The sequence below is a fragment of the Carettochelys insculpta genome, chromosome 3, assembly GCF_033958435.1.
Source record: "Carettochelys insculpta isolate YL-2023 chromosome 3, ASM3395843v1, whole genome shotgun sequence".
Classification (NCBI taxonomy): Eukaryota; Metazoa; Chordata; order Testudines; family Carettochelyidae; genus Carettochelys; species Carettochelys insculpta.
This window is the reverse complement of record NC_134139.1, coordinates 196,372,542-196,400,296: the sequence shown is the minus strand read 5'-3', so window position 1 is coordinate 196,400,296 and position 27,755 is coordinate 196,372,542. Positions and strand designations below refer to the sequence as shown.

Sequence of the window (27,755 nt, the reverse complement as noted above, 5' to 3'; positions counted from 1 at the left end):
ACCTGGGGGCTGAAGCAGGTTTTGTCCTGCCCCTCTGCACCCATAAAGATCCACCTATCAGTAGCAGGGGAGCTTTTCATTTAATTAGTACCTAATAGTAAGATGAAGGGTGCAGTGTTGGATCGCTGATTTATGTCAAAATAAAGCAGGGAGTGACAGGGAAGTTTGATCTGTCATACCTCAATCATGTGATCAGTCATCAGATCTGTGCAGCCAACTGAGTAAGGCCCCTTCCCCTCAGGGATTCTATGAAAATGTGCAGAGCTCGTGCTCTCCATTTCCTTCTGTGCATTAACAGGCAAGCCTGGGGATAAAAACAGAACAGGAGACCCTTACCTCCTTTTCATACCACCATACCTGCTGAAAAGGTCATCATGACTGCAAAAATGATCTGAGGAAAAAGTTCAATTAGGACAAATGCAGAGTACTCCACTTCGGGGGGAACAGTTTCACACATACAAAATGGAAAGTGACTCCCTAGGTTGGAGTACTGCAGAAAGCAATCAAGGGGTCGTAGTGGACCATACGCTAAGTATGAGTCAACAGTGTGACACTACTGCAAAAAAAGCAAACAGGATTCTGGGATGCATGAACAGGAGGGTTGTGAGCAAAACACAAGAATTCTTCTGTTTTACTCTGTGCTGATTAGGCCTCAATTAGAGTAGTGAATTCAGTTCTGGGCATCATGTTTTAGGAACGATGTAGAGAAAGTGGAGAGGGTCCAAAGAAGAGCAACTAAAACGATTAAAGATCTAAAAAATAAGACCTATGAGAGAAGATTAAAAGAACTGGGTTCGTTTAGTTTGGAAAAGAGAAGGTTGAGAGGGGATATGCAGCTCTCAAGTATCTGAAAGGGTGTTACAAAGGGGGGGGAATTCATTCTCCTTAACCTCTAAAGATAGGACAAGTAGCAATGGGCTTAAATTGCAGAAAGGGAGGTTTAGGCTGGACATTAGGAAAAATTTCCTGTCAGGGTGGTTAAGGGTGGAATAAATTGCCTAGAGTAGTTATTAAAATCTCTATCATTGGAGAGATTTGAAAACAGGTTGGATATTTATCCAACCCCCAGCATATGTGCTAAGATTGGCACGAGTCGATTTTCCCTGGCATGCGGAGAGCTTAGCTCTGCCCATCCTCCTCTCTCTTCCGTGTACTCTCTCTTCAGTGCTCTCCTCCTCCAAGGGTGGGCTGGAGACGGTAGAGCCAATGGGAGGAGGGGAAGGCACAGCATATGTCTGGGAAGGAGGGAGCCTTGGTCCTCCTCCCTTTCCCTTCCCCATCCAGAAGCAGTGAGTGTGAGAGAGTGCATCCTCAGGAGTTGTGTTGGGGACATGGCTGGGGGACAGGGACCTTCCTCATCTGGTGGCAGCAGGTGTGAGAGCACAAGTTGCTCAGTCACCTTGGCTGGCCGTGCTTAGCCCAGAGCATCAAGAGAGCCAGGCTGGGGTGTGAGGACCCTGTAGTGGCACATAGCAGGTAGGGTTACCCACTCAGGGTCCAAGACAGGTCTTCTAGGGGCGCAGGGAGACACAGTATGGGGTGTCTTGCCAGGGCAGAGGGAAGGTGTAGCCTGGGCTTTGAGGATGGTTAGAAGGATGGGCCTCAGCCCAGGTTGGCTAGGAAGTCTGCAATGGGCAGCTCAGCTCTGGGTGGCGGGGTCTATGAGGCTCCATCTTGCCATCCCCAGAGCAGTCATGAGAAGTTCTGCGGGGAAGAGGGGAGAAAGGGTGTCCATGCAGAGACTCCGTGCCCTGGCTAAAATCCAGTGTAACTGCTATCCACAAAGCTTGCCAACAACTTCACCTGGAAGTAGTATTCTTTCCTTCCCTCTGCAAAATCTTGTGTACTCTTGATGTGTGTGTGTTTTTCAGTTACTGCAATATTCCACCCCAAAGAAGGTTGCATTGCAGTGGTGGTGGGTGACACGATTCCTTTTTGTGGAACCTGGCCACGGAGAGGGTTAAAAGCAGGATATTTGTATCATGAGGAAGCAATTAAGGCTGAAATTATTAGAAATAATATGAAAACAAAAAAGCAGCCAAGTAGCACTTTAAAGACTAACAAAATAATTTATTAGGTGATGGGCTTTCGTGGGACAGACCCACTTTTTCAGATCATAGCCATACCAGAACAGATTCCATATTTAAGGCACAGAGAACCAAAAATAGTAATCAAGGTAGACAGATCAGAAAGAAATATCAAGGTGAGCAAATCAGAGAGTAGAGGGGTAGAAGCGTTTTACAGAAGAGGAATTTTCACAACATTCTTCAAAGAAAGGCTGCTGAGCTCTCTTTTATATTCAAATATAACACATTAACACATGCTGTGAACTGGGATGTGTATTTTCTGGGTCATTATGGGGGCTCTTTTGCATACTTGGCTTAATCTAATTCTTGACCCCCCCCATTCTACCCCTCAACTCCCTGTTAGTCTTTAAAGTGCTACTTGACTGCTTTTTTGTTTTGATAGTATATAGACTAACACAGCTTTCTCTCTGTTACTAGAAATAAGATGTGAGAGCTCTGTCACTTTCTCATCATGTTCAGCTACTTCCTTCAGATCACCACAGTTTAAAGTCCAGTAAGAAATCCAACCTGGGGCTTTATTTATGACTTCATTGCTCCAGCTATATTTATAAGTATTATTTTCTGAGCACATAAACATGAGAATCTGAACCATATCCCTTTTAGGGACCCTGGCAGCAGCCGATCTGCCTACTACCTGCTGTGTCTCATTTATCTTCTTGTTTAAGGCTGGGCCAAATCCACATTTGTAGCTGTTTAATTAACAGTTAATGATTTCCTTTTGGCCTTCTTTCCTTCTTCACCCATTACATCCAAGCAGGGTCTGTTCAGCAAGCCCTCAGGTAGTTGGTTTCACCTCTAATACTGGAAGAAATTGAATAATACGCAAATTCTGGCAACAGCTGCTGCAGTGTGTTAAGAATGTGAATGTCTACACAGTGGTATCCTGTCTTGCTGCATCCACAGTAAAAAGTAGCACCTGCACTCTGCCCGTAGATAGAGGTCACAAGGTCAAATTTCAGCACTTGGCCTTGGAAAGGTTGTTGATCCCTGATATAGATGGTGCTTGATCCTGCCGTGAGAGCAGGGGACTGGACTTGATGACCTCTTGAGGTTCTTCCCAGTTTTAGTATTCTATGATCACTTAACTCAATGGGAGAATTGCTCCCATCAGCATACATAGTGTCTACACCAGGGGTCAGCAACCTTTCTGAGATGGAGCAGTGAAATTCAACTTTTTGGCCTCTAAGTACAGTCCAGGTGCCAGTAATACTTTTTAAAGTCACTAATAATCCTATTTACAACAGCTTCATTAATAAATAAATGAAGATGCAGAGCTTTACCATTTAGGTGGTAGTTGGTAGCACTAGCTGGTCTTTTGTTAATCTACAGGCTGCATGGCTTTGAGCAAGCTCAGGATTGCATTGGGGAGGAGGGGTAGCGCATGTCAATCAAAGTCAGCTCACATGCCGCTCTTGGCTCCTGTGCTTGGGGTTGCTGACCCCAGTCTGCATTGAAGTACTACAGCCAGAGTTGAAAGTAACAATGTTTTACAGGTACTCTTCTGTTGCAACCCACCCCTTTGGGGTGGGGATTAGGGTAGGGGTTGTGATAGGACAGTATCTGTAAGAAATTTAAGTGTGGGATGGAGAGCAAGGGTCTCACGGTAGGGGTGTGTGTGTGTGTGGGGAGGGAACCCAGTGGAGTTTGGTGGGGGAGGGAGTTTGTGGGGGCCCAGGGCAGGCATTGGGTATATGGAAGGTATGAGTCACAGCAGGGGGTTGGAAGGCAGGAAGGGCTCAGGACAGGGAGTTGCCGGGTATGTGGGGTTTCAGGGCTGGCACTGCACTGCACAGTCCCTAGATCCTTGGGGCTGGCTGGGGCAGTGGCTTCCCGCTGCACAGCCACTGAAGCACCAAGTGCTGGACGCATCCAGACCCCACTCCAGCTGTCCAGTGTCTTACCCATGCACCAAGGCACACTGGCTTATTTTCAACTTTGATTACAGCCATTGTAGTATTTTAATGGCAGACAAGCCCTTATTTTCTAGTTAGCTTGCAGCCACAGCCTACAACTGATCATGATGTTATGCCTAAATGAAACAAAATACTGCTAGGTGATCAAGACGCATATTTATGAGTCAGGACATCTTCCTTCTTTTTGTGGCTTTGCAAAGGACTCGCTATTCAACGTCAGCCCAGTCACTAGGGCACAGATCTACACAGGTGCTTCGGGACCTAGATACTTTTATGAACTGAACTGCTGGTCCCCAATCAGAAGATATTTAAATATGTTCCTAACTTCAAGCACCCCTGACTTCAGCTGGACTGTTCAGGAGCTGAACGTGCTGAGTTGGGCCCTACCTCTCGCCAGTCTGAGATCCAGGCTACACTAGGAACCGGGCCAGCAGAGCCAGGGGGCGAGCAGAGGGACGGAACTGCCCAGGGCTCCCAGCGATCTAAAAGTGGCTACAGCAGTCCCCGCCCCGCGTGCAGAGCAGCCGACTGCCCCCCGGCGCACAGAGCCCAGGCCAGGGCCGCCCTCTCTTCTCCGAGGCACTCTGCATACACCCTGTACGGGCTCCTGCGCCTGCGAGGCGCCAATCCCTTTGGCTGGCACTGGCGGCGAGCGAGCGGGCGGGGCTGGCCACGGGCGGCTCTTCGGGGAGGAGGCTCTCACCACGCTGCGATGGGCGGGGGGAGGCGCCAAGCCCGGGCAGGCCCCGCTGCAAACGCCCCGTCTCTCTAGCAGGCGCCCCCCCTCCCGTTTCGCCTGAGCGGAGCCTATACTGTGCGCAGGCGCACCACTATCATCACAGATTTCCAGCGCGGCTCCTCACGTCTCAGCTCCCTAAAGTCCTTCTGTATCCCATCATGCCCCGCTTCCCTTCCCCATAGCAGAAACGTGACTGGCGGACGGCCATTTCCCGTGGCCAATAGGAGCGAAGGGGGGCGGGAGCCCGTCCCCAGCGCGGACAGGCGGAAGTTCCGGTTTCCCGGGCTCGTGGTTGTGGTCCATCGCTCGCGCCGGCAGAGGTCCCGCACCTTTTCTCGCACCAGCCTCGCCCGCCGCTGCGGGCCCCTCGCGCCGCGATGGTGCGCAAGCTGAAGTTCCACGAGCAGAAGCTGCTCAAGCGGCTGGACCTGGTGGCCTGGGAGGCAGCCTCGGGAAACTTGGCCGAGCTGCGAGTGCTGCGGCGCTACCGCCTGCAGCGGCGGGAGGACTACACCCGCTACAACCAGCTGAGCCGCGCCGTGCGCGAGCTGGGCCGCCGCATCCGCGACCTGGGCGAGGCCGACGCGGCTTTCCGGGCCCGCTGCACCGCCGCGCTGCTGGAGAAGCTCTACGGGCTGGGGCTGGTGAGCTCCAAGCACTCGCTGGAGCAGTGCGAGCGGGTCTCGGCCAGCTCCTTCTGCCGCCGCCGCCTGCCCTGCCTCATGCTGCGGCTCCGCATGGCCCAGAGCCTGCGCGATGCCGTCACCTTCATCGAGCAGGGACACGTGCGGGTGGGGCCCGAGGTGGTGACCGACCCCGCCTGCCTGGTGACCCGGGCCATGGAGGATTTCGTCACCTGGACCGACTCCTCCCGCATCCGCCAGCACGTGCTGAACTACAACCAGGAGCGGGATGACTTCGACCTGGCCTGCTAGGGACCACGAGGGCTGCTAGCCAGTCCACCCCACCGGTCTGGGAAGAGACTGTGGGCCCAGATGTACTGCCTCTCTATGCCATGGGGTGGTACCTGACCCGCATGTTCCCTATTGCCTAGCATTGCAGAGGGACACCTGGGCCTGATATCCTGTGTCTACTTTCATTAGCCTCTTCTGCAGAGGGACTCCAGGCTCAGATGGGTCTTGTCTGTTACCACCCACTGTATAAGGTGCCACAGGACCCTTCGTTGCCATCTCTGTAAAATGACTTCATGCACTGTTGCATCACCATGCCTGCTACTTCCTTGTGAAGGGGTACCCAGGACAGATGGGCTGAACCTGTAACCATCCACCTCCTATGGGAAGGGACTTCTGATCAGATCGGCTATTAAGCAAATGTTCTAAGGAGCTGTTCTGAAGCTTCTGCCTCCTTGTGCCATTGTACTCTCCTTCTACAGAGGCCATTTGCAAAACAGCCAGAAGGGACAAACAGCCAGAGAGACTGATGAAGAAAGGCTCTGCTGGCTGGAAGATTAGTTGCTCAAGTGTGGTGTTAAAAGGTCTTGTCAAAGGGCTTCCTAACCCACCTCTCTTTGGCTTCTCACAATAGTCACTCTTTCAGAAATAAATCAACCAGGATAGTTCTGTTTCAATTATGCTAATGTTATCTGCAACAGTACCTAAAACAGTCCTCATTACTTTCTTGTATATTTAATAAAATAAACAAATTCAAATTACTTAGAAAACCTATTTGATTTCTTGAAAGCAAGAACTGAGCTCTTCCTCAATCTCTTTCCACTTCCTGTCCTAGCATAACATTGAATATGTTCTTGTTTCACTTTGGAGCTTGAATTTAACCAGAAATTAAACCAAACTAAATTTTAAATCTGTCAATTTTTGTGGATTTGCAGACACCTGTTTTAGGTATGTTCTGCTTTTCTAAGGATCATAAGTGTATCTTCTGTTGTCTTTATTGTTAGTGTTCTGTTGCATAGTACCTTTTATGGATTTATATGCTAGGTACTTTGCCCCAAGGAGCCACAAAAGCTGAATCTTAAAAGCCTGATCTGGTAGATGTCAATTTAACTGGAGAAAAAGATCAGACTAACTATGCAGACAAACAAGTACTTTTACTTAACTTTGTTTGTGAAATTAGTAGCATGTGGTCTGTACTCAGAAGTAGAAATATACCAGCTAGTACTTTCTAGTGTGGAATAAGGCCTTAGAATGAATAAATCTGCATGTCTGTGACTTGTTTAAGGCACTTATGTGTCCATTACTATAGAGTATGGGTATCCTTCTGTATCTTCATAACACTGCATCATGGTGGGGGAAGTATGAGTATACTCATTTTACAGAGGGAAATTGAGGCACAGAAGGTACTAAGAGCTTATCCTTATGAACACACGTTTGTTATAGAGCAGGAACTGAACTCAGGCCTCCTTGGTTCTAGGCCAGTGCTTCCTTTCACATATTCCTTATCACTTGAAACAAGTTTCACACATACATCAGGGGATTAGAATGACATTCTGGCAACAAAGTGCTGTCACTGTTAGGGCAGTTGAGTTGCAATTCTTCAATATTGATGTGGTTGGAAAATTGAGAATGGGCTTAGCTTTCTGCTGATAGGGAATAATGCACCAACAGCTGGTGATGGCAAAGTGGGAGTTGCTTTCACTCTGCCACCTATTACAAAGTACACTCTTGTTCAAAGGGATTCCCAAGTTGAAATCTAGTGACTTTCAAGCTGAGTTGAAAATACCTTTGCCCCACCTGATTTTTCTGACAATCTGTGTGACTTTAAGCTATTTAAAGTTTTAACAGAAGGAAACCATAAAGTTGTCTTCACTACATGTTTAAATCCATAATATGAAATTCAAATATAGTATCAAATTATTAATTTTTTGTTTTAAAGTTGTTCCTTTAATATCAAAGGGGGAAAATATTAAATACAGGTTTAATATAATGGAAATAACTACATTTTTCTGCCAGAGTGTTAGTCATTTATGTTTTTGAGAAAATCTATTATGTAGGATAGTACTAAAACTTTTTTTAAATAAACCCTAACCAAACTGAAAAGTGCTTTGGAAATCTTAAACCTAACCATGTGAAAAGCATCCAGCAAATCGGTGTCTCTATTACTTGATGCCATGAAGAAATTTTTATGTTTTCCTCTATTGAAGCAACTATCCTTCAGTGACACTGGTAAACTAGTGGTATGGAGTTTGAGAAAAGGAGCAAAACATGTAAAGTGGTGTATAAATAACAAGGGGTGATTTATTTTTTGCCTACTAAATACGAAAGGAAGCAGTATATGGAGTTGGATTAATGGCCTGCCTTCCTTGTCTCTGGTCCCCACAAACATGCTAATAGGCTTTGTAAGTTTCATGGCTATGTGCCCTCTTGTTACAATGTCCATGTGGTATAACTACCATGTAGTGCCAGGACTTAAGGAAAACCTCATACTTTTGCTGTTTCAGTCCTTTGAAAATTAGCTGTTCTGCCTGTGTCACACATGGTCCGGCTAACATCCAGGGTTAACCTACTGATGTGGGAGTGTCTAAATGGAGCAGGCCCAGTTCCCCCCTAAGTCCCTTCCTCCCACTCAACTATGCCTTATGTCCTTTTAGGAACCTTTCATATCCTCGTCTCACTCTGTTGTGCGCCATCCCCTTTTACTTCAGAATCTTCACTACTTCCACAGAAAAGGCATCTGCTGCTAACTGGAGAGGTTGGTATGCATGGCTATCCCAGGGCATGCACAGCACATGGGAGCTCATCCAAAGAACTGTGCATAGAAGAGGCATCTCAGTAAGGCACACATGAAAGACCCTTTGACGAGATAAGGAACAGTGCAAAAGATCCTTCAGGGCCAAGTGGTGAGTACGAACATGTGCTCATTGTCCTATGGGCTAAGCTACAGGTAGACCTGAAAAAATGGAAACAAAAAATAAATGTTCCACAACTTTTTAGTAAAGACTCTAACTGGCGCCTGAAGAGAAGTTTGACTTTAGAAGCACTAGTGTCTTTGATCTAGCCACATATCCAGCAAGCTCAAGAGTTAAATCTGTTGCCTTCACTTTTACACCACTGATTTAAGAATTTTGTGAATTACTGGTGAAACTGGACACACATGAATAATTCAAGACAAGAAATCTAGTCTTAGTAAGACTCAGATTTATTATTAAAATAAGCTGAATTCAAAATAGCATTAATAAGTTACCTTCAGCTTTCAAATCTGCTGTGAGCTGTCAACTTAAATTTTTCTGGGGAATGGGGGTGTATGCTAAGCCAAATTAATAAACCAGGTTGTTGGAGCCATGCAAGAGAAGGGAATGTGTAGTTTTGAACATAATTGAACACCTGCTTTTGCAATTTAGCACAGATCATTAAATGAGTTAGCAGAATCTATTGTCTTCCTTTTGTAGGATCTTAAAAATGTAGAGTAAAACTACTGATTGTTAAAGGGATACTGATTTCAATGTATAGATATATATATGTTTTTAGTAAACATGACAGTAATACAGATTTCCATCTTAAGGGCATTTCCTACATCTTTAACTATGGATGCACAGGAAATTGTTGTTAGGATTTCTTGACGTTTACTTCAGCTCCAACTATGCTCAGAGCACTAGCCCACACTTCTGGTCCAGTTCTGAATAAAAATAGAAAGATTCACACAAATGTTTTAAGGATGGCATATTTTGAACGACCCAGTGTAGCCCAGCCATGTGTGTTTGAAAGTGGCACTTTTGAAGCACTGCGACTGGCACATGCTAATGAGGTGCTGAATATTCATTTCAGCACCTCATTAGTATACTTTGATTTGGCCATTTCAAAGTTTTGGCCAAGTGTGGCCACAGCCTTGGTGTTGAGGAATCAGCCCTTCTCCGCGGCAGGGAGCTGCACTTGCCGGAACCCTACTTACAGGAGGAAGAGATCAATGATGCTATTAAATCTACCTAATTCCTAGTATTAATCTGGAGAACTGTCAGTGTTGGTGGGGAAGGCACAGTTAAAGTGGCCATTTGCCCCGTTTTGGCTGTGACTGTCCCGTTTTTAAAGGCAACGATCCAGTCCTCTATTTTTTTTTTTTTTTTTTTAAAAAAGGCTAATTGTCCCATAGTTTCAGCTCCAGCACGCCTCCTGCTGGGCTACCGTGGTCACTGCAGTTGCGGCAGTCCCCTGTTTCAAAGGGATAGCTGAGTTAATCTATCTCCAAAAACAACTAGAAGTCCTGTGGCACTTTATAGATTAACAGCATAAGCTTTTGTGGGCAAAGACCCGCTTCATCAGCTGTTTGTGGCTGACAGGATAGCTGGGCCGGCTGCAGCCACCACGTGGCTCTGTCAGGCAAGGGTCAGAGGCAGGCACACAGCCGGTCTCTGAGAAAGAGGGTTAAGGTGATGGGGGTGTCACCCCTTCCCATGTGCACCCTATAACAGCATTTCTCAATGCGGTGGGGGTAGAGGTGGGGTCTGCCAGCCTTTTCAGGCTGTGGGGCTGAAACCCAAATCCCTGGCACCCTCCTGCCCTTCAGTGAAACTGGGAGTTGCAGGTCTGAATGCCCAGGTTGGTGACCCCACAGGGCCCAGGACACGAACTGAGGGCTGAAGCCTTGATCCACCAGTGTGCGTGTCCCTGCAGGCTGAAGCCCTAATCCATACTGCGCCCATCCTCACCCTCCAGGCTGGACCCTCAATGCCCAGCATTCTCCTCCCCCTAGGCTGAAGACCTGATCCCTTCTGTTCCCTTCTCTCCTGTCAATGAAGCCAGGAGGACTGAATGCCTGAGCCCCGCCCCCTCAACTTAAGTTCAAGTGCAGTGCAGTCCCAGGGACAGACCTCCACTCCTCTCTCTCCCGGCATCTGGCCAGCTCCCACCCCCTTTTCTTGCATAGCCAGTAAGAGCTGCATGGGTAGGAGCCCAGCTCTATAGCTGGCAGAGCCCTCAGAGAGCAGAGGCTGCAGGGGGGGCCGTCCTGGCACACAGACTCCAGTTACCCTGTCCCTGCTCCCTGAGCTATCCCCTGCCCACGCACAGTCTCTAGCTATGCCTGCCTGCTCACAGCCCCAGCTACCCATTCCCTGCCTCGTGAGCTGCCCCCTGCCTGCCCACAGCCCCGAGCTACCCCTTCCCTGCATCGTGAGCTGCCTCCTGCCTGCCCACAGCCCCAGCTACCCATTCCCTTCATCATGAGCTGCCCCCCGCCTGCCCACAGCATCTGGCGACTCTTTTTTCCACACCCTGAGCTGTTTTAAAACTTTTTGAGCTGAGCATCCTCTGCCCTCTCCCCTGTCACCACACTACAGACAGGTCAGGCTGATTGTCCTGCTGGCATAAATAGGGTGGAGGTGGCACTGCCTCCCTGGTACTGCCATATGGAGCTGGCTTGAGTCTGCTGGGACCTAACCCAAAACAGATGTCATACTACATCTATACCTGAGACACTCCTCAGCCTAGACCCTGTAGCCCCCCTACCCTACTGGGCCCTAGAGTTTTTAAAGCATGTTGGGAACAGGGCCTCTCACAGGTCCAGAGAAGCCTGGGTCAATCTCAACTTTTGAGGGCCTTCATCATAATATAAATTTAAAAAATGATTATAGGATAGAATTCTGAAGTAGGCCATGATATTTGCTAAGAACCACTGTTCCAAAATGGAGTCTGGTAATCTGGGCAGAGCATCCCAGCTGGTGTAAATAAGTCCCTAGGCAGCCACATTCCAGGAAAGGACCCTGCGGAGAGGGGAACTGGACTATAGTTAAGCGAGATTGACATGATTCTTTCACTTACTTCTGCTTTGATCCTGCATTGCCCACTTGCTTTGATTCTGTAGAGATAACACAAATGGTCATGTCTGTGTGAAGATGCCAGATGAGACATTGGTGTATTACAGACGAGACATGACCGCTTTGCACATTGGTGTGGGCGACTGCACTCTTCAAAGGACTTGTTGTTTATAGATAAAGGCCATGTCTACACTAGCCCCAAACTTTGAAACGGTCACGCAAATGGCCATTTCGAAGTTTACTAATGAAGCGCTGAAATGCATATTCAGCGCTTCATTAGCGTGCGGGCGGCCGTGGCACTTCGAAATTGACACACCTCGCATCTCATCCCGATGGGGCTCCTTTTCGAAAGGACCCCTGTCGGGATGAGCCGCGCGGCGGCGAGGCGCATCAATTTCGAAGTGCCGTGGCCGCCTGCATGCTAATGAAGCGCTGAATATGAATTTCAGCGCTTCATTAGTAAACTTCGAAATGGCCATTTGTGTGGCCATTTCGAAGTTTGGGGCTGGTGTAGATGTAGCCAAAATGTTTTGTAAACTGTGTATGGAATCTCTTTGTAACTCCCGGATTGTTCATTAATTCATCTGGATTGCTCACTGACTGCTCATTTCCTTATTGTCTGCTTCTATTTCCTTTGACTGTTTCAGCTCTCTATAGAACCACTCATAACTTGATGCCTGTCAGTGCATTCTGAAACTCAACCAAGTTCAGAATTGCTCCACCAGCTGGTTGTAATAAACCTTTGTTTCTTCACATACAGTATCCAGACTTTATTCCAACAATGATATATGAAAACAAAATAAGGATCCAAAAAAGAATGAGCTAGAGTTGGAATACTTTGTCTTTTTAATTAACATATGCTTTTCTAACCTATCAAATACCAAAAAATTAACAAGTGTCTAAATCTGAGGCCCCCTTCAGCTTGAGGTCAAGGTCAAATGGAACTTTGCTGCCACCCCTGACTGGCCCTGTTGCCTGGGGGTGGGTGTGTGTACCATATTGATTGCCATTGAACTCACTTGAATTTGAGCAATTTTATCAGGTGTCCTGTATTTATCATAGGGAAACAAGGTCACCCTACAGTTAAACCCTGAAAGATGATGCGGTACTTTAGTAGTCACTGTGGGATGGAAGGAGCTTCCCAATCAGCCTCAATCCCATAAGAAAACCCCTCGTATTTCCTTACAATACTTCTCGGTGGCTTAGTAATAAAATGGGGGATTGGGAGTCTAGAAAGGCTGATCCTTAACTTTGGTATCATTTGTGGCTATCGGTCTGTTTCATTATTATCATATTACCACTTCTGGGACTTACCTTACTTCGTACCTTTCTCCTAAGCCAGGGATAGCCAAAATACAGCCAGCGGGCTGGATCTGGCCCGCCAAGCTGCTGGATCTGACCCATGGATGCCACAGGGAGCCCTGTCCCCCGACGTGCCACTCAGAAAAGTGGCTATGGGGTCCTCTTTTCCCTTCAATAGTAGTGAGCCTCAGGGGCAGGGGGAGAGGCTTCAAGCACTGCCCCTGCCCACAGCACACTCCCATTGGCTGGTCTCTGGCCAATGGGAACTTCCTATTTGAAGAACGCTTCCCTTCTGAGTCACAGGCACACATAGGCCCTGCCAGGGCCCCACAGGCAAACAGCCTGCCTGCAAAATCAGCCGGGCTGCTGGCTGGGAGTCACCTAGGCAAATTTCCCTAGACAAAGGCTGCCTCTGACACCCCAGCTCCCCCCATTTCTGGCCCCCTACCCCACATACCCCAAATCCTCTCCCCTCACCCCACATAGCCCAAACCCTCTGCCCCTCCTCCTCTACCCATATCCCTCCCAGATCCTGCACTCCAGACCCCTGCCTCAGATCACAGCCCAAATCCGTGCACCATAGTTCCTTGCCCCAGGTCACAACTGCATCCTTCACCCAGTCCTGCTCCTGCACCCAAATCTCTGACCTCAAGCTCACTTCTGCACCTAACCTCTATCCCAGACCGCACACCTCCAGGTCCCCACTGCTGTAGCCAGTTATATTAATCTGAGGTGTAATTATTTCAAACTGATTTCTCCAGAAAGACTCACATGTTATTTGGGAATGGTACTCTGGTCCTTTAGCTACTGCTTCGGATACTTTCAGTATATTCTGGGACTTACCTGTGTGTGCCCAGGGCATACACAATATATTAAATATATCTGAAGTTAGTTGAGCCCCCATCTATAATTCTTCCATGGATCATGTATGTGTGCATGCCACAAAAACTGCGCTGCATAAATATCCTATGTCCTCTAGCTCCAACAAGAAAAATATGCACAACTGCAACTTAACAAAATATCTGTTGCTAGTCAAAGGAAATGGTAGCAAGCAGATAAGCTTCAAGTGTTATTTGCAAGTAGTCTTCTGTATGTGAACCAATCAGGTTGATACTTAAGTAAAAGGCGAGTACATTTGTGGTATTGCAGAGGAGGAAATGTGTAGGTAAAGGAAATCAGTGAGGGAGCAAAAAGAAATAAACACCTTGATTTGATCAGCAGGCCTTCCTTTTAGAATGATCAAAGATGTTGGACTTCTTGCACTGTGGTGGCAGGGGCCTTGGGCATAAGCATCTTCTAGCGCACTGTTTCCCAAACTTAAAAGATTTGGGACTTCAGACTTATCAGCATACCCCCTCTCCTAGTGCCATACTACTGCTTATCTTTTGATTTTTAGTAATGTATTTTCTGTCATTTTCCCCTTGAAATCCTTTTGTGTACCACCAGTGGTATGCGTACCACACTTCGCAAAACACTGGCTTAATGTAATGCTCTGTTGCAAACACATTATCCACACTATTACTTGCAAGCCTGAAGTTCAGAGGAGCAGTGAGCATACAGATGTACAATACAGCACGATGTGCCTGCAGCTAAATGCCATGCAGCAGCATAACAGGCCAGAAGAGGAATAAGTGGGGTAAGTGCGGAATGGAGAGAGCTGGGGCCAAGTAGAGAGGAAAGTCAGCTGGCAACAGATGCAGGAGGAACCAGAGTGTTCATGTTCCATGTTGACCATTTTGCAATGTCACAAGTGGCAAACCACTACCCACTCATCTGGAAAGCCTCTGGGAAATGGACACAAGAGCCCCTCAGAAAGGAGCATATCAACTGGGGAGGGAGGCCTCTCCTTTATGTACTCAGAAGACAAAGCTGAAGATAAACAATTCACTTCTAAGCTACAAGAGACTAGACCCAAAGCTAGTGTGAATCAATGCTGATTTCAGTGAAAAGGAATCAGCTCAAGTTCTGACCTCACTTGATTGCTTTAGGCCTCATCTTGCAGTTCTCTTGCATAAATCTCCCATCGGTTCCAGTAGGAATTACACCTACATCAGAGAGGCAGGATCAGGCCCTAGATGATTAGCATTAGAAGCTCCCTTGTCCCTTTATTTCTATGAAGTATGCCAGCTACTCAGTGTATTATGGACAAGATGGACAATCATCAATGTCAGTGAGCGACCCTGCCTACAAAGAAATTTATGAACACAGACAGGCTAACGTTGTGCAAAGCAGTTTAGTGCCTGTCACTGGACTACAAAGGACAAGAACTTTTTCCAAAGTCCAAATGAATAGCAGCAGCAGCAGCAAAGGATGCTGGAACCAAGAATTTCATTCTGAAACAGTGTCAAAGAATGTGTGCCAAACCTTGTCACAGCATGGCATGTGTCAGCATGGTTAAGGTCAGGCTGAGTTAGGAGTGCATATATCAAAGATAACAGCAAAAGTGGGGCTAAGGTAAGTGTCTGATGTCTCTTGCAATTAAATATCTATGCAAATAAATTCTGAGCAGGCCTCTCCCCACATTTGTCCAGCAACTGGAAACCTCTCACACTTTTAATTTTATTCAGTTGTACCACCATAATCATAATCTTTAAGCAAACACTGTCAGTTTCTCCTCCCTTGACCTTGTCCAGAACCCCCATTCAGTATGTGCTATTCAGAAGGCTGACAAAGAGGAAGAGTTTAGTCAGAGAGATTAAATATTTACTTAGGGGATAAGTGTGGTGAATCAGCCTGAGGACGGGGAGGAGAAAGAACGTCCTTAAAGCAAAAGCCTTTTGTACTGCAGGAGGTCACACGCAACTGACAACACACATGCAAGGCTGCTCTAGGCACCATGTCTGGTAAACAGTAAGACTTGGCGCTTTCATAGGAACTTCTAGACAATGTTTGGAAGCATTTTACACAAAGTGACTAAATTAAGCCTGAGTACATGTCTACTGCCATTGCTGTAGCATTAAACTGTATGGAAAAATAAGGAAGTAATGTTATCTCCATTGTACACAGGAGAAAATGGAGCTCCAAAAACAGCTATGACTTGTCCCAGGTCAGATCAGGAATTGAGCCTATAACTACTACTTAGATGTGCTAACCTGAAAAGCAGCTTTCTGCCCCTTGGAAGTAGCTTCCTCCTTAGGCACAAAGATCCCTTACATTTGAGAGGCACCTATCTAACCTAACACATTGGCTCTATTTCTAAGGCACCTGATGCATGGTGTGTAATGACCCCTCTCTTCTTCGGGGCAGAATGGCAAACTTTTCACCTCTTGCACAACCGAATAATCATCATAATTACTCATATCAAATCTTCTGCTTGCTTAATGACAAACTTTCCATGACAGATGATGCCAGCAGGTCCACACAATGCATCATAAATAACTCTTACAACTTCCTTCTTCTTTGGGAGCCTTGTAGCCCACATTTGGGCACTGAAGTGAGTAAAGGACCATTCTAATACTGCAGATTAATGCATCTTCAGATTACATTCACACACGCCACTCTTAACAAAACACCACAGAGGGACAGATTCTGAGCTGGTGTAAATCAGCCTTGATCTACTGAGATCGGCCACTACATCATAGTCATTCATATCACGCCTTAAAATGCTCGTTTACTATGATGTCTGCTACAATCTGATTAAGGCGAAGCAGCTGACCTGCTGACTCCACTGCCTACCATGCTGAGCAATATCTCATCATTTTCTCCCACCTGTCATTTTACACTGGGGTGTCCAACACACGGTCCGTGGGCCAGAATGCAGCCCGCGGAGGCAGCAGCGGCACCCTTTTTAAAAGCAGCTGAGCAGCACCAAGCTGCATGTGGTTCTTTAAGGAGCCATTGGCAGCTCCCGCCTCTGCCACCTGACTCTTCCTCTGGCTCCCATACAGCACAGCAGGGGAAGAGAGAAGCAGCAGTGGGTACGTGTGGAGCCGCATGCGGCTCTTTGAGCAATAAAATGCTCAGAGCCACAGGAGCACCGTGTGCTGCTCAGCACACACGTCCCTCCCCAGCGCATGGAGGGTGAAGCATGTGAAAGTGGCGATGGTGGCGGCGGCGGCAGCAGCGGCTCCAGTGAGTTGCTGGCATTGGATTATAGTGGGGGGCGAGGCTGGCTCTGGAGGACAGGAGTGGGAGACTGGGTTAAACTAGGGGGGCTGGGGGTGCTTGGCCCTGGGGGAATGGGGGGAATTGAGTTAAAGTGGAGGGCTGGGTCTGCCTAGATGGGGAGGGTGGGTTGTGGATTTTGCATGCCTGAAAATTGTAGGTACTGGGGCTACTTACTTTTTTTTTTTTTTTTTTGAAAATAGGCACTTTATAAAAAAAGTTGGAGAAATACGAGAGTAGAACTCAATTTAATTGGTTTGACAGCTGGCAGGAGGGATCCAGCCATTACATCAATTAAATTGAGTCCTGTTCTTTCAGTGAGGCAGGGTGCTGGGAGCTGCCCCTGCTGCAATGTTTGTGGGGGGGAGTAGGAAGGTTGGGAGGAGCTGTGCAGCCACGGCGAAGAGGAGACAGACCGGCAAAGGAGCAGCGGGGGGGAGTGGGGGTAGCAGCACACAGAGCTCCTGAGTAATTTAATCCTGGGATTGATGGGGGGCAGTTTGGGGCTGCAAAGGGGGGTTAAGCCTGGGGGGCGGCGTGGTGGTGGTGGTGAATTGGGGCTATTTTGTGTTCAGCCCCTGGAACATGTACAAAACTGCCATGTGGCCTCCAATGAACAAAAGTTGGACACCCCTTATTTACACCCATCTGCTGTTTTGTGTCTGGTGCTTAGATTGGAAGCTCATCTTTTTGTTCTGCTTGTACAGTGCCTAGCACTATGGGGTATGAACCAGGAGTTAGGTTCATAGGTACTATGGGAACACAAATAATATAACCGCTGTAAATCCAGCGGACACCTTTGCCCCTGTTTCTATTTACAGTAGCTTCCACTCCCAGTACCTGCTCACACACCAATGACATATGCTATAGGTGCCCACAGTAGGGGTGCAGGGAGCTCTGCAGTAACCCCCCCCCCGATTTTGCACCCCACACTCAAGACCCAGCCTTCAGCCTACATCCAGGGGCCCTACTGCTGCCCAGAATACCAGCCCCAACTGTTGGCCCCTCGCCTGGGGTTCTGGTCACCAGTGCTCCTTGTAAGCCATGCTCTTGTGCATTTGCTCGGGAGAGATTCAATGCCATTCATCTGATTAGCAGGCCCCACAGCTAATTTTTTTGTTTCTAGTGGCAGTACACATTCACACGTGCTGTGGTGCACTTAAAAATTATTCTGCACCCAGATGGAAAAAATCCACACATGGATGGCAAAGATTAGATGGAACCTTGCTGGCCACAAGCGCTGCTGCCTCTGGGGGGGTCCAGGTTGCTGGCTCTGGGGGTTCTGTCCCCAGCCCTGGAGGCTCTGCTGCAGCCCCCAGGATCCCAACTTGTCAGCTATGCAACCACACCCAGCTGCGGCCCCCGCCTGGGCGAGTGAGGATTGGGGACAGGGGTCAGGTGGGTACAGCTCAGCACCCCCATCCTAAATATTATCCGGGTGCCACTGCCATGAAAGGCTGGGTACTTTGTGCACAGTTTGGTGCAATGTAAAGTCCTCTGAACTCCCAGGCTTTTTCCCTGTTTACACACCCCAGCCAGAACAAAGTATTTTCCCCGGCTCCCGGACGCCTTCACCCACCCTTACTCCAACCCGCTCTGCATATCCACGAGATACAAGCCTGTCCGCCCTGCCAGGCCAACCGGCCGGACTCTCCCCTCCCAGCAGGTAGGGCACAATACGGGGTGGCAGAGGGGGGCACACTGATCCCGGGGGGGGGCCGGAGTCGCCCTGGGAGATGGGGAGATGCTGGTCTGTGCAGGGGGCGGGGTGAAATGCCAGGCTGGGGGCGGGGAGCAGGGGAAGGGGCAAGGAGCGGGGGAACACACGAGTCAGGCTAGAGGCGCGGCAGCTGCACGAGGACGCCGCCTCTGGGCGGGGGACCAGGCGCTCTGGCCTGGAAGGGGGAGACGGCAGCCGGGACCGCTGCGCTCCGACCAGGCTGCCAGAGCCCTTCATAGAGCCCCCTCCCCCCTCAGTCTGCCCCTCCACGCGCCCCTCACCTCCTGCGCCGGATCCCGGGGAGCGGCTGCGCTGCGCCGGGTCCCTCTGCCGGGGCAGCCCGGAGCCCGGTGGGGCGTTCGCAGACGGCTGCTCAGGGGTGTTTCTCCGGCCGCCGGGCGCTGACTTGCTCGCCACAGGAGGCAGGGGCGTGTCGTGCCCGGCTCCTCGCGCACGCGGAGCTGCTGCTGCTGCTCCTCCTCCTCGCGCAGCGGCCCCCGCCGGGCAGATCACAGAGGGGCCTTTTCCAGGGGAAGCGGCGAGTCCGCCATTGAGATCCCCAGCAAAGGCTCCAATGCTGCCTCCGTAGCTCCGGCTGCATGCGGGCAGGTGAGCACAGGGGCTGGAGCTAACGTGCGGGGGGCGGTGCTGCACCCTCGTTTTGCAGCGGTTCCCATCATATGCAGCGCTTGCAGTTTTGATCAATGGCCTGAGCCCCCTCCCCCCACCCACTGCATACATTGCTCCAGCACCCCCGCCGCCAGAGCAGCTTTCGGCTCCAAGTCAGGGCCACATGGCACTTTGTGTGTCCCAGCCGAGTCCTGGTCTTGTGTGTCACAGCACGGGCGCTGGAACCATGGGGTAGGGGGGGTGCTGTGAGCCACTGAACCAAGCCGTAAACCCCTAGGATGGAAACCAGCTCCAGCTGGGGGTGCTGTAGCGCCCCTAGTTCCAGCCCCTAGGAGGTAACGTGGATGGGGAGAGTCTGAACGTCACAGACCTCGCAGACTGCTTCCTGGGAGCGTGGCCGAGGATGTGCTCTGGGATGGTGAGCCCCACGCCCAGCGTGTATGGCTATTTCTCAGGGCGCCCTGGACTGGAAAGCTGGCAGGCACTGGAATGATCCTTTCGTTTGAGAACGAGATCGAAACTTGCAAGCGTTTTCCAGATTTCTCCCTCTTTTTGGACCAGCTCTAGAGCTGAATGGGAGCCGGCGCCAACTGAGCACATAGTTTGTGTGGTAAAATTTAATGTCAGTAAAAAGTCCTAGACTGACAGCTCTGGGGACTGTTTATTCAAGAAACAGGTTCCGCAAGGACAATAGCGGCGTGGGAGGGGAATACACTCATCCCTCCCTGTACCAGTACAATGGGTTCCCAACTTTCTGCTCATCGGCAAAAACTCATAAGAGGGACGCTACATTCCCATTGAAATACACTGAAAAGTCTCTGATTCGTTCCAAGCGCTCCTAACTCGGGGAAGGAGTGGCAACATGGGGCGCTGCTTTTGAAAGGTAAGTGAACCTTGGGGTTGAGGGGGTTGGAGAGGATTAAAGGCTGGGGACAGTTTAGCTGTGTCTACACGTGCACGCTACTTCGAAGTAGCGGCACTAACCTCGAAATAGCGCCCGTCGTGGCTACACGCCAAAGAGGGAATAAGAGGACTTCGAAGTAGGCGGGGCCCTTTCGAAAAGGAGCCCTGTCTGGACTCACCGCGCGGTGGCAAGGCGCGTCAATTTCGAAGCGCCGCTGCCGCCCGCATGCTAATGAAGTGCTGAATATGCATTTCAGCGCTTCATTAGTAAACTTCGAAATGGCCATTTGCATGGCCATTTCGAAGTTTGGGGCACGTGTAGACACAGCCGTAGACACCCCTTCCAGTACAGAACGGATGGCTTTATAATACAGAGATCTTAAAAAACAAACAAACAAACAAAAAAAAGAAAATTGAAATAAAACTGACAAATCAGCTTCATAGAACTGAAGGCGGGGGAGGGATGCAACATACTAAGTGTCTTGCCTGAGATCATTACAAGTATCAAAGGTAGGGAGACTGTGAGGTAATTCTATCTCTATTAAGGCCAAGAGTCAATGTAACGAATTTGGGCTCATGTTCCTGTACCTCGACTAATATTATATATGCCATCTCGTGCCAGCCACGCCCCTTTGCTGTGTATAGTGGACAAACTGGAAAAACACGTCACCGAAGATTGAATGGGCACAGTGCAGACACTGGGAATGTGAATACACATAAACCTGTCAGTGAGCATTTCAGTGGAGCGGGCCATTCTGTTAAAGACCTGGAAATATAGGTCCTACCACAAAGTGACTTTAACAGCAGATAACAAAGGGAGACCTGTGAATGGGAGTTCGTGCTCTAATTCATTACTTTGACTCGTGGTCTTAATACAGATAGAAATTACCTCACACATGACAAAGACAGTCTCCTTACTTTTCATACCTATGATGATCTCAGGCAGGACGCTTCGTATTTCGCCTCCCTCCCCTCTCCTCTTCAGTTTTATTTATCTGATTTCACAATTTTTATTTCAATGTTTTTTATCTCTGTATTATAAAACCATCAGTTCTGTACTGGTCTCCAGATCTGAGAAAGTGGATCTGCCCCATGAAAGCCCATCACCTAAACAATTATTTTGTTAGTCTGTGAAGTGCTACATGACAGCTGGTTTGCCTTCATAGTATGTGTGGTTTCCTCAGATATAAAATGGGGATAATAATGTTGAGCGCCTTTGTAAAATGCTTTGAGAACTACTGATGAAAAATGCGAGATAAGTGCTTGGCATTTATTAAGATGATACTGGAGATGTGCATCTCAGAGAAGTCATATCTTGTTGCCATATGAAGTCACAGAAGTGTCATTGGTTTTTGGGTTTCTGCAGCAATTGGCGTCACGTACTCCCCTATACACTCATCCCTCGGTAAATGAGTACTTTACTTACGAGTGCTCGCTAAAACGAGGTACACGTATATTTACCTTAGTTCACTAGAAGAGTAAACTCCCCCACTAATATGAGCCTTACCCCGCCTCCCTGCAGCTCCAATCCGCCTCAGCCTGAAACCCTGTTGGCCATGCAGCCCCAACCCACCACAGCCTGACACTGTGCTTGCTCCAGTCCCAACCTGCCATAGCTTCACCCACCCCCACTGGCTCCGCAGGCCCAACCTGCTGCAGCCTGACCCCCACCCCCGCTGGCTCTGCAGCCCCAACCTGCCATAATCTGACCCCCCGCCGCCAGCTCCACAGCCCCAACCTGATGCAGCCTGAGCCGTACCCCGCCAGCTCCACAGACCCAATCCACCACAGCCTGACACGCCCCCCACTGGCCACAGCCCCAACCCGCCACAGCCCCAACCCACCACCAGGTTTTATTCAATATTCAATTCAGCACCTCATTAGTAATCTTTGAAATATGGCTGTTTCAAAGATTTGTGCCTGTGTAGACACAGACGAAATGTTGTATCTCCAGATCTGAGGAAGTGGGTCTGCCCCACAAAAGCTCATCACCTAATAAGTTATTTTGTTAGTCTTCAAAGTGCTGCATGACTGATGGTTTGTTTTATTAGAATCCCAGCTAACATGGCTACCTCTCTGTTACTGTAGTAGTGGAGTCCAAATAACCTTGTTGACTCACTTTCTACAACATGCACAGACTACCGACATACATACACACTGCGCCGACAAGGTTCTGGTAGCTTCTGAAACACAGAAGATGGACCATTAGGTAATTAAGAACATAAGAACATAAGAATGGCCATACTGGGTCAGACCAAAGGTCCATCCAGCCCAGCATCCCATCTGCCGACGGTGGCCAATGCCAGGTGCCCCAGAGAAGGAGAACAGAAGACAATGATCAAGTGATTTATCTCCTGCCCTTGTTATGAAGGCTAGGGCACCATACTTTATCCCTGGCTAATAGCCATTTATGGACCTAACCTGCAAAAATTTATCAAGCTCTTTTTTAAACCCTAATAGAGTCCTGGCCTTCACAGCCTCCTCAGGCAAGGAGTTCCACAGGTTGACTGTGCGCTGTGTGAAGAAAAATTTCCTTTTATTAGTTTTGAACCTACTACCCATCAATTTCATTTGGTGTCCCCTAGTTCTTGTATTATGGGAAAAGGTAAATAATTTTTCTATATTCACTTTCTCCACACCATTCATGATTTTATCTACCTCTATCATATCGCCCCTCAATCGCCTCTTTTCCAAACTGAAAAGTCCCAGTCTCTCTAGCCTCTCCCCATATGGGACCCGTTCCAAGCCCCTAATCATCTTAGTCGCCCTTTTCTGAACCTTTTCTAATGCCAATATATCTTTTTTGAGGTGAGGAGACCACATCTGCACGCAGTACTCAAGATGTGGGTGTACCATAGTTTTATATAGGGGAAGTATGATATCTTTTGTCTTATTATCAATCCCTTTTTTAATAATTCCTAACATCCTATTTGCCTTACTAACTGCTGCTGCACACTGCATGGATGTCTTCAGAGAACTATCCACTATAACTCCAAGATCCCTTTCCTGATCTGTCGTAGCTAAATTTGACCCCATCATGTTGTACGTGTAATTTGGGTTATTTTTTCCAACATGCATTACCTTACACTTACCCACATTAAATTTCATTTGCCATTTTGCTGCCCAATCACTCAGTTTGCTGAGATTTTTTTGTAGTTCTTCACAATCCCTTTTGCTTTTGACTGTCCTGAACAACTTGGTGTCATCTGCAAACTTTGCCACCTCACTGCTTACCTCATTTTCTAGATCATTGATGAACAAGTTGAACAGGATCGGTCCCAGGACTGACCCCTGGGGAACACCACTAGTTACCCTCCTCCATTGTGAAAATTTACCATTTATTCCCACCCTTTGTGTTCTGTCTTTTAACCAATTCCCGATCCATGAAAGGATCTTTCCTCCTATCCCATGACCACCTAATTTACATAAAAGCCTTTGGTGTGGGACCGTGTCAAAGGCTTTCTGGAAATCTAGGTATATTATGTCCACTGGGTGCCTCTTGTCCGCATGTTTATTAACCCCTTCAAAGAATTCTAATAGATTAGTTAGACACGACTTCCCTCTGCAGAAACCATGCTGACTTTTGCCCAACAATTCGTGCTCTTCTACGTGCCTTGCAATTTTATTCTTTACTAGTGTTTCTACTAATTTGCCTTGTACTGATGTTAAACTTATCGGTCTATAATTGCCAGGATCTCCTCTAGAGCCTTTTTTAAATATTGGCGTTATATTGGCCGTCTTCCAGTCATTTGGTACCAAAGTGGATTTAAAGGATAGGTTACAAACCACTGTTAATATCTCCGCAATTTCACATTTGAGTTCTTTCAGAACCCTTGGGTGAATGCCGTCTGGTCCTGGAGACTTGTTACTATTCAGCTTATCAATTAACTCCAAAACCTCCTCTAATGTCACTTCAATCTGAGTGAGTTCCTCAGATTTGTCACCTAAAAAGGCTGGCTCAGATTTAGGAACCTCTGTAACATCCTCAGCCGTGAAGACTGAAGCAAAGAAATCATTTAATCGCTCCGCAATGGCACTGTCTTCCTTGATCGCTCCTTTTATATCTTTATCGTCCAAGGGCCCCACTGCTTTTTTAGTGGGCTTCCTGCTTCTAATGTATTTAAAAAACATTTTACTATCGTTTTTTGAATTTTTGGCTAGCTGTTCCTCAAAATCTTTTTTGGCTTTTCTTACTACATTATGACACTTAATTTGGGAGTGTTTATGTTCCTTTCTATTTTCCTCACTAGGATTTGACTTCCACTTTTTAAAAGCTGCCCTTTTCTCTCTCACTGCCTTTTTAACATGTCTGTTTAGCCATGGTGGTTCTTTGTTAGATCTCTTACTGTGTTTTTTTATTTGGGGTATACATTTAAGTTGGGCCTCTAGTATGGTGTCTTTAAACAGTTTCCATGCAGCTTCCAGGGATTTTAGTTTAATTACTCTACCTTTTAGTTTCTGTTTAACTAGCTTCCTCATTTTAGTGTAATTCCCCTTTTTGAAATTAAATGCCAGAGTGTTTGACCGCTGCGGTGTTCTTCCCAACACAGGAATATTAAAAGTTATCATATTGTGGTCACTATTTCCAAGCAGTCCAGTAACAGTTACCTCTTGGACCAGATCCTGCGTTCCAGTCAAGACTAGATCGAGAATTGACTCTCCCCTTGTGGGTTCCTGTACTAGCTGCTCCAAGAAGCAGTCATTTAAGGCATCAAGAAATTTAATCTACGAATCCCGTCCTGAGGTGACATGCACCCAATCAATATGGGGATAATTGAAATCTCCTATTATTACTGTGTTTTTTATTTTGATAGCCTCTCTAATCTCCCTTATCATTTCAGCATCACTATCACTGTCCTGGTTAGGTGGTCGGTAATATATTCCTAATGCCATATTCATATTAGAGGAATGGATTGTTATCCATAATGATTCTATGGAACATTTTGATTCCTTTAGGATTTTTACTTCATTTGATTCTATATTATCCTTCACATATAGTACCACTCTGCCACCCGCACGACTTGTTCTGTCTTTCCGATATAATTTATATCCCGGTATGATAGTGGGACCCATTTGTAACCTTTGTATTTGTAACATTTGTATCCCGGTATGATAGTGGGACCCATTTGTAACCCATTTGTAACCTTGGATGGCTTGTCATTACCCAGAGACCCTCCAAGATGCCCCCAGACCCAATTTCCCCCTATGCTCCCCCTGCAGAGCAGGGAGCAAAGATTCCAGATGCCCTGGCCAGTTGTGAACATGGGGGTACCCTTGCATTGGCAGTTGGAGGAGAATGAACTGAGAAACCCCCAAGATATACAGCCCCCATATGGACCCTCAGGGTGAGAGGGCGAGAGCGGGGTGGGGATTTGGGGCCTGGAGTAAGGAAGTGACGGGAGCTGCAAGACCGCGTGACGTATGAATAAATTATAACACGTCAGTCTTGTCAGGCCAGAGCACCAGTGACTTAAAGGCCTTTACCCAGCGCTCCCAGGATTTTTACCCCGCAACCCTGCCGTGTATCACGATGGGTCTGATCTCAAGGGGGTTATTCAGGTTGTGTGACTGGACCATAATGCAATTAAGCGAGTTGCCCTGGAAAAAATGACAGACCGGTTTATTCTTGAACAAAAACAAGGGAATTTATTTGAGCCAAGAAAAAAGGATATGTGGAACACTACTATCCTAGCTTACAAATCTAAGGTTACCCCTGCTATTCCAACACTAACACAGGATTTCTTATTCTTCTTCAGCATTTAGCCCTTAGACAATGTGTAGTGATATTAATATGATCTATCTAACCCTTTCCTGTCGCTCACTAAAGTGAACCGAGGGGAATGGTCTTCTTGTCGTGCTAGAAAGGGCAGAGATTACAACAGAGCTAATACTTTATTTATTTAGTTATTCCCAGCTCTTCCTTAGGTTCGCTGGGTCGCTCAACCCTAGGCCGACTACCTCAGGGGAGCAGATCTTATTTTTATAAGAGAAATTTGCCTGCCTTTGACTAAGCTATTTATCTCTTGTTTATTTAATTGGGCTGCCCTGCTGGCCTAGCAGGGGAGAGCCCTGAAAATAGTGCGGGGTTTCCTTCTGAGAGGTTGTCCCCTTAGGTGCTGCCTATTTCGACTGCCCTCTTATGAACAGCCCTTTATTGCAGACCTTTTTATCCCAAAACGGGATTAAAGTTTTACCAGGGTTTACCCTTTATTGGCTTATCCCTAGCCACTCAACCCTTCTATACAGAGGGGAGCTAATAGCTGTTATTCAATGTAGTTTAATAATAACAAGACATGAACCTTTCCAGTCTTCTATTTGCATGAACTGTTCTTAGGCTAGGCCGTTGAATTTGGCCTCCTGCGTTTTACATTAAGTATTAGAATACAGGGTTTACAGAATGTAAGCCGCAATGAGTAGAGTCTGGGGAAGTCCCAGCCCACTATACTAGTCTGCTGTACGAACACTTAGCACATATAACAACATGCAAAAATACAGCAGCAGCAATAAAAACTACACATTAGCTTACTCATATTCTACAGCAACTTAATCACTTCTATTTCTAACCAGTATTTTTATACCTCTTTCTTCCCGCTCTGTGTCTAGGCGCTGGGCCTGCAGGTCTCTTGGCACAGGAGCTAGGAAGTGATGGCCAGCACAGGCGCGCTTGTACAGCGCCGTGCAAGGCCTGACAGAAAGAAGGAAAAAGGAAGCCAAGGAGAAAAAGGCCAGCTTGGTTTAACAAAAAACCCCTTGGAAGAGAAAAACAGCCTTAAATTCAACCACCAGCCCAGGCAAGGGTCGGTGGTTTAAAGTGCGGGGCTGCTGCCGCAGTTCCCCCGTGCAGGGCACCGGAAGGTGCGGTCTGCCGGGCGAACTCTCTAGGCGAAGCACTGGAGCCTTTAGTGATTTTAGTTCTCAATGCTGGAGCTCTTCTGGTCTTCTCTTCTTTTCTTTGGCAGCCCACGGCGGCTAGCGAGCGACGACTGACACGACACTTCAGCTTCTGCTCTTCCGCCCGAGGATTCAGCCACTGGCAAAGTCTGGCTCTTAACTCAGTCCTTTGTTGCAGTCTTCCTTTTTCTGTTCTTCTCTCCTCCAGGGTCAGCGTCGCACTGCCCCAAGCAGCGCTGCTCCCCAGAATATATGCAGCCTGGGTGGACCTGTTTGACAACTTCTGCCTGCTAGATCCTCCTCAGTGCCACAATGTATCAAAGGGGTATTTGACTACTACATATGTATAAGGATTCTAAATTGACCAATCAGTTTGAAACATTTCAAACCATAACTTCATACATATTCATAGCCTGCCGAATATTAATTGTAACTGTCATTTTCTAACGGCTACCCTCTATGCTTTTGCCTATACAGTATTCTGAGGCCTATTGTAAACCTATTAATAAATGAACTTTGAATAAATTCTTTGATGATTTTATTGGAGTTTGTGGGGGAAGCATGTCACCACTGCTGACAAAGCAGATTGTTTAATTTAAATGCTTGGTTTCTTGGGCCATCTGGTCAGGGTGCAGAGGGACCACACAGACACCACAGCCCATGTACAGGGACATATGAAGCACCTCAGAGGAGGATTTTTCCACAGGAAGGAGGACAGGGGAAGGAATTAGGGGCCCCGGGG

The 27,755-nt window shown here is 47.7% G+C and overlaps 2 protein-coding genes and 1 long non-coding RNA gene across 3 annotated transcripts in view; 2 read left to right on the top strand and 1 right to left on the bottom strand.

Annotated features, from left to right (window-relative positions):
* The window catches only part of PLA2G7 (phospholipase A2 group VII), a 31,912-nt gene extending 12,913 nt beyond the window's left edge, over window positions 1-18,999 (bottom strand). Inside the window, exons 1-2 of the mRNA XM_074989004.1 lie at window positions 18,871-18,999; window positions 180-304 (exon numbers count right to left, since the gene is read on the bottom strand). Of these exons, the coding sequence (XP_074845105.1) occupies window positions 180-278 (99 nt within the window). The 5' untranslated portion in view covers window positions 279-304; window positions 18,871-18,999. The remainder of the gene's footprint in view (window positions 1-179; window positions 305-18,870) is intronic.
* IMP3 (IMP U3 small nucleolar ribonucleoprotein 3) lies at window positions 5,012-7,706 on the top strand. The gene has a single exon (XM_074989003.1). The coding sequence runs from the start codon at window positions 5,117-5,119 to the stop codon at window positions 5,672-5,674; it is 558 nt and encodes a 185-aa protein (XP_074845104.1). The 5' UTR covers window positions 5,012-5,116; the 3' UTR covers window positions 5,675-7,706.
* A 100-nt stretch (window positions 19,000-19,099) lies between the features above and the next one.
* LOC142010609 (uncharacterized) lies at window positions 19,100-27,518 on the top strand. Its single transcript, XR_012644844.1, has 3 exons — window positions 19,100-20,102; window positions 22,583-22,727; window positions 26,726-27,518. It is a non-coding gene; the product is annotated as an uncharacterized LOC142010609 (long non-coding RNA).
* The last annotated feature ends 237 nt before the right edge of the window (window positions 27,519-27,755 follow it).

Coding starts and splice junctions, on each gene's coding strand:
- IMP3 (XM_074989003.1), top strand. CDS start 5,117: ATGGTGCGCAAGCTGAAGTTCCACGAGCAGAAGCTGCTCAAGCGGCTG.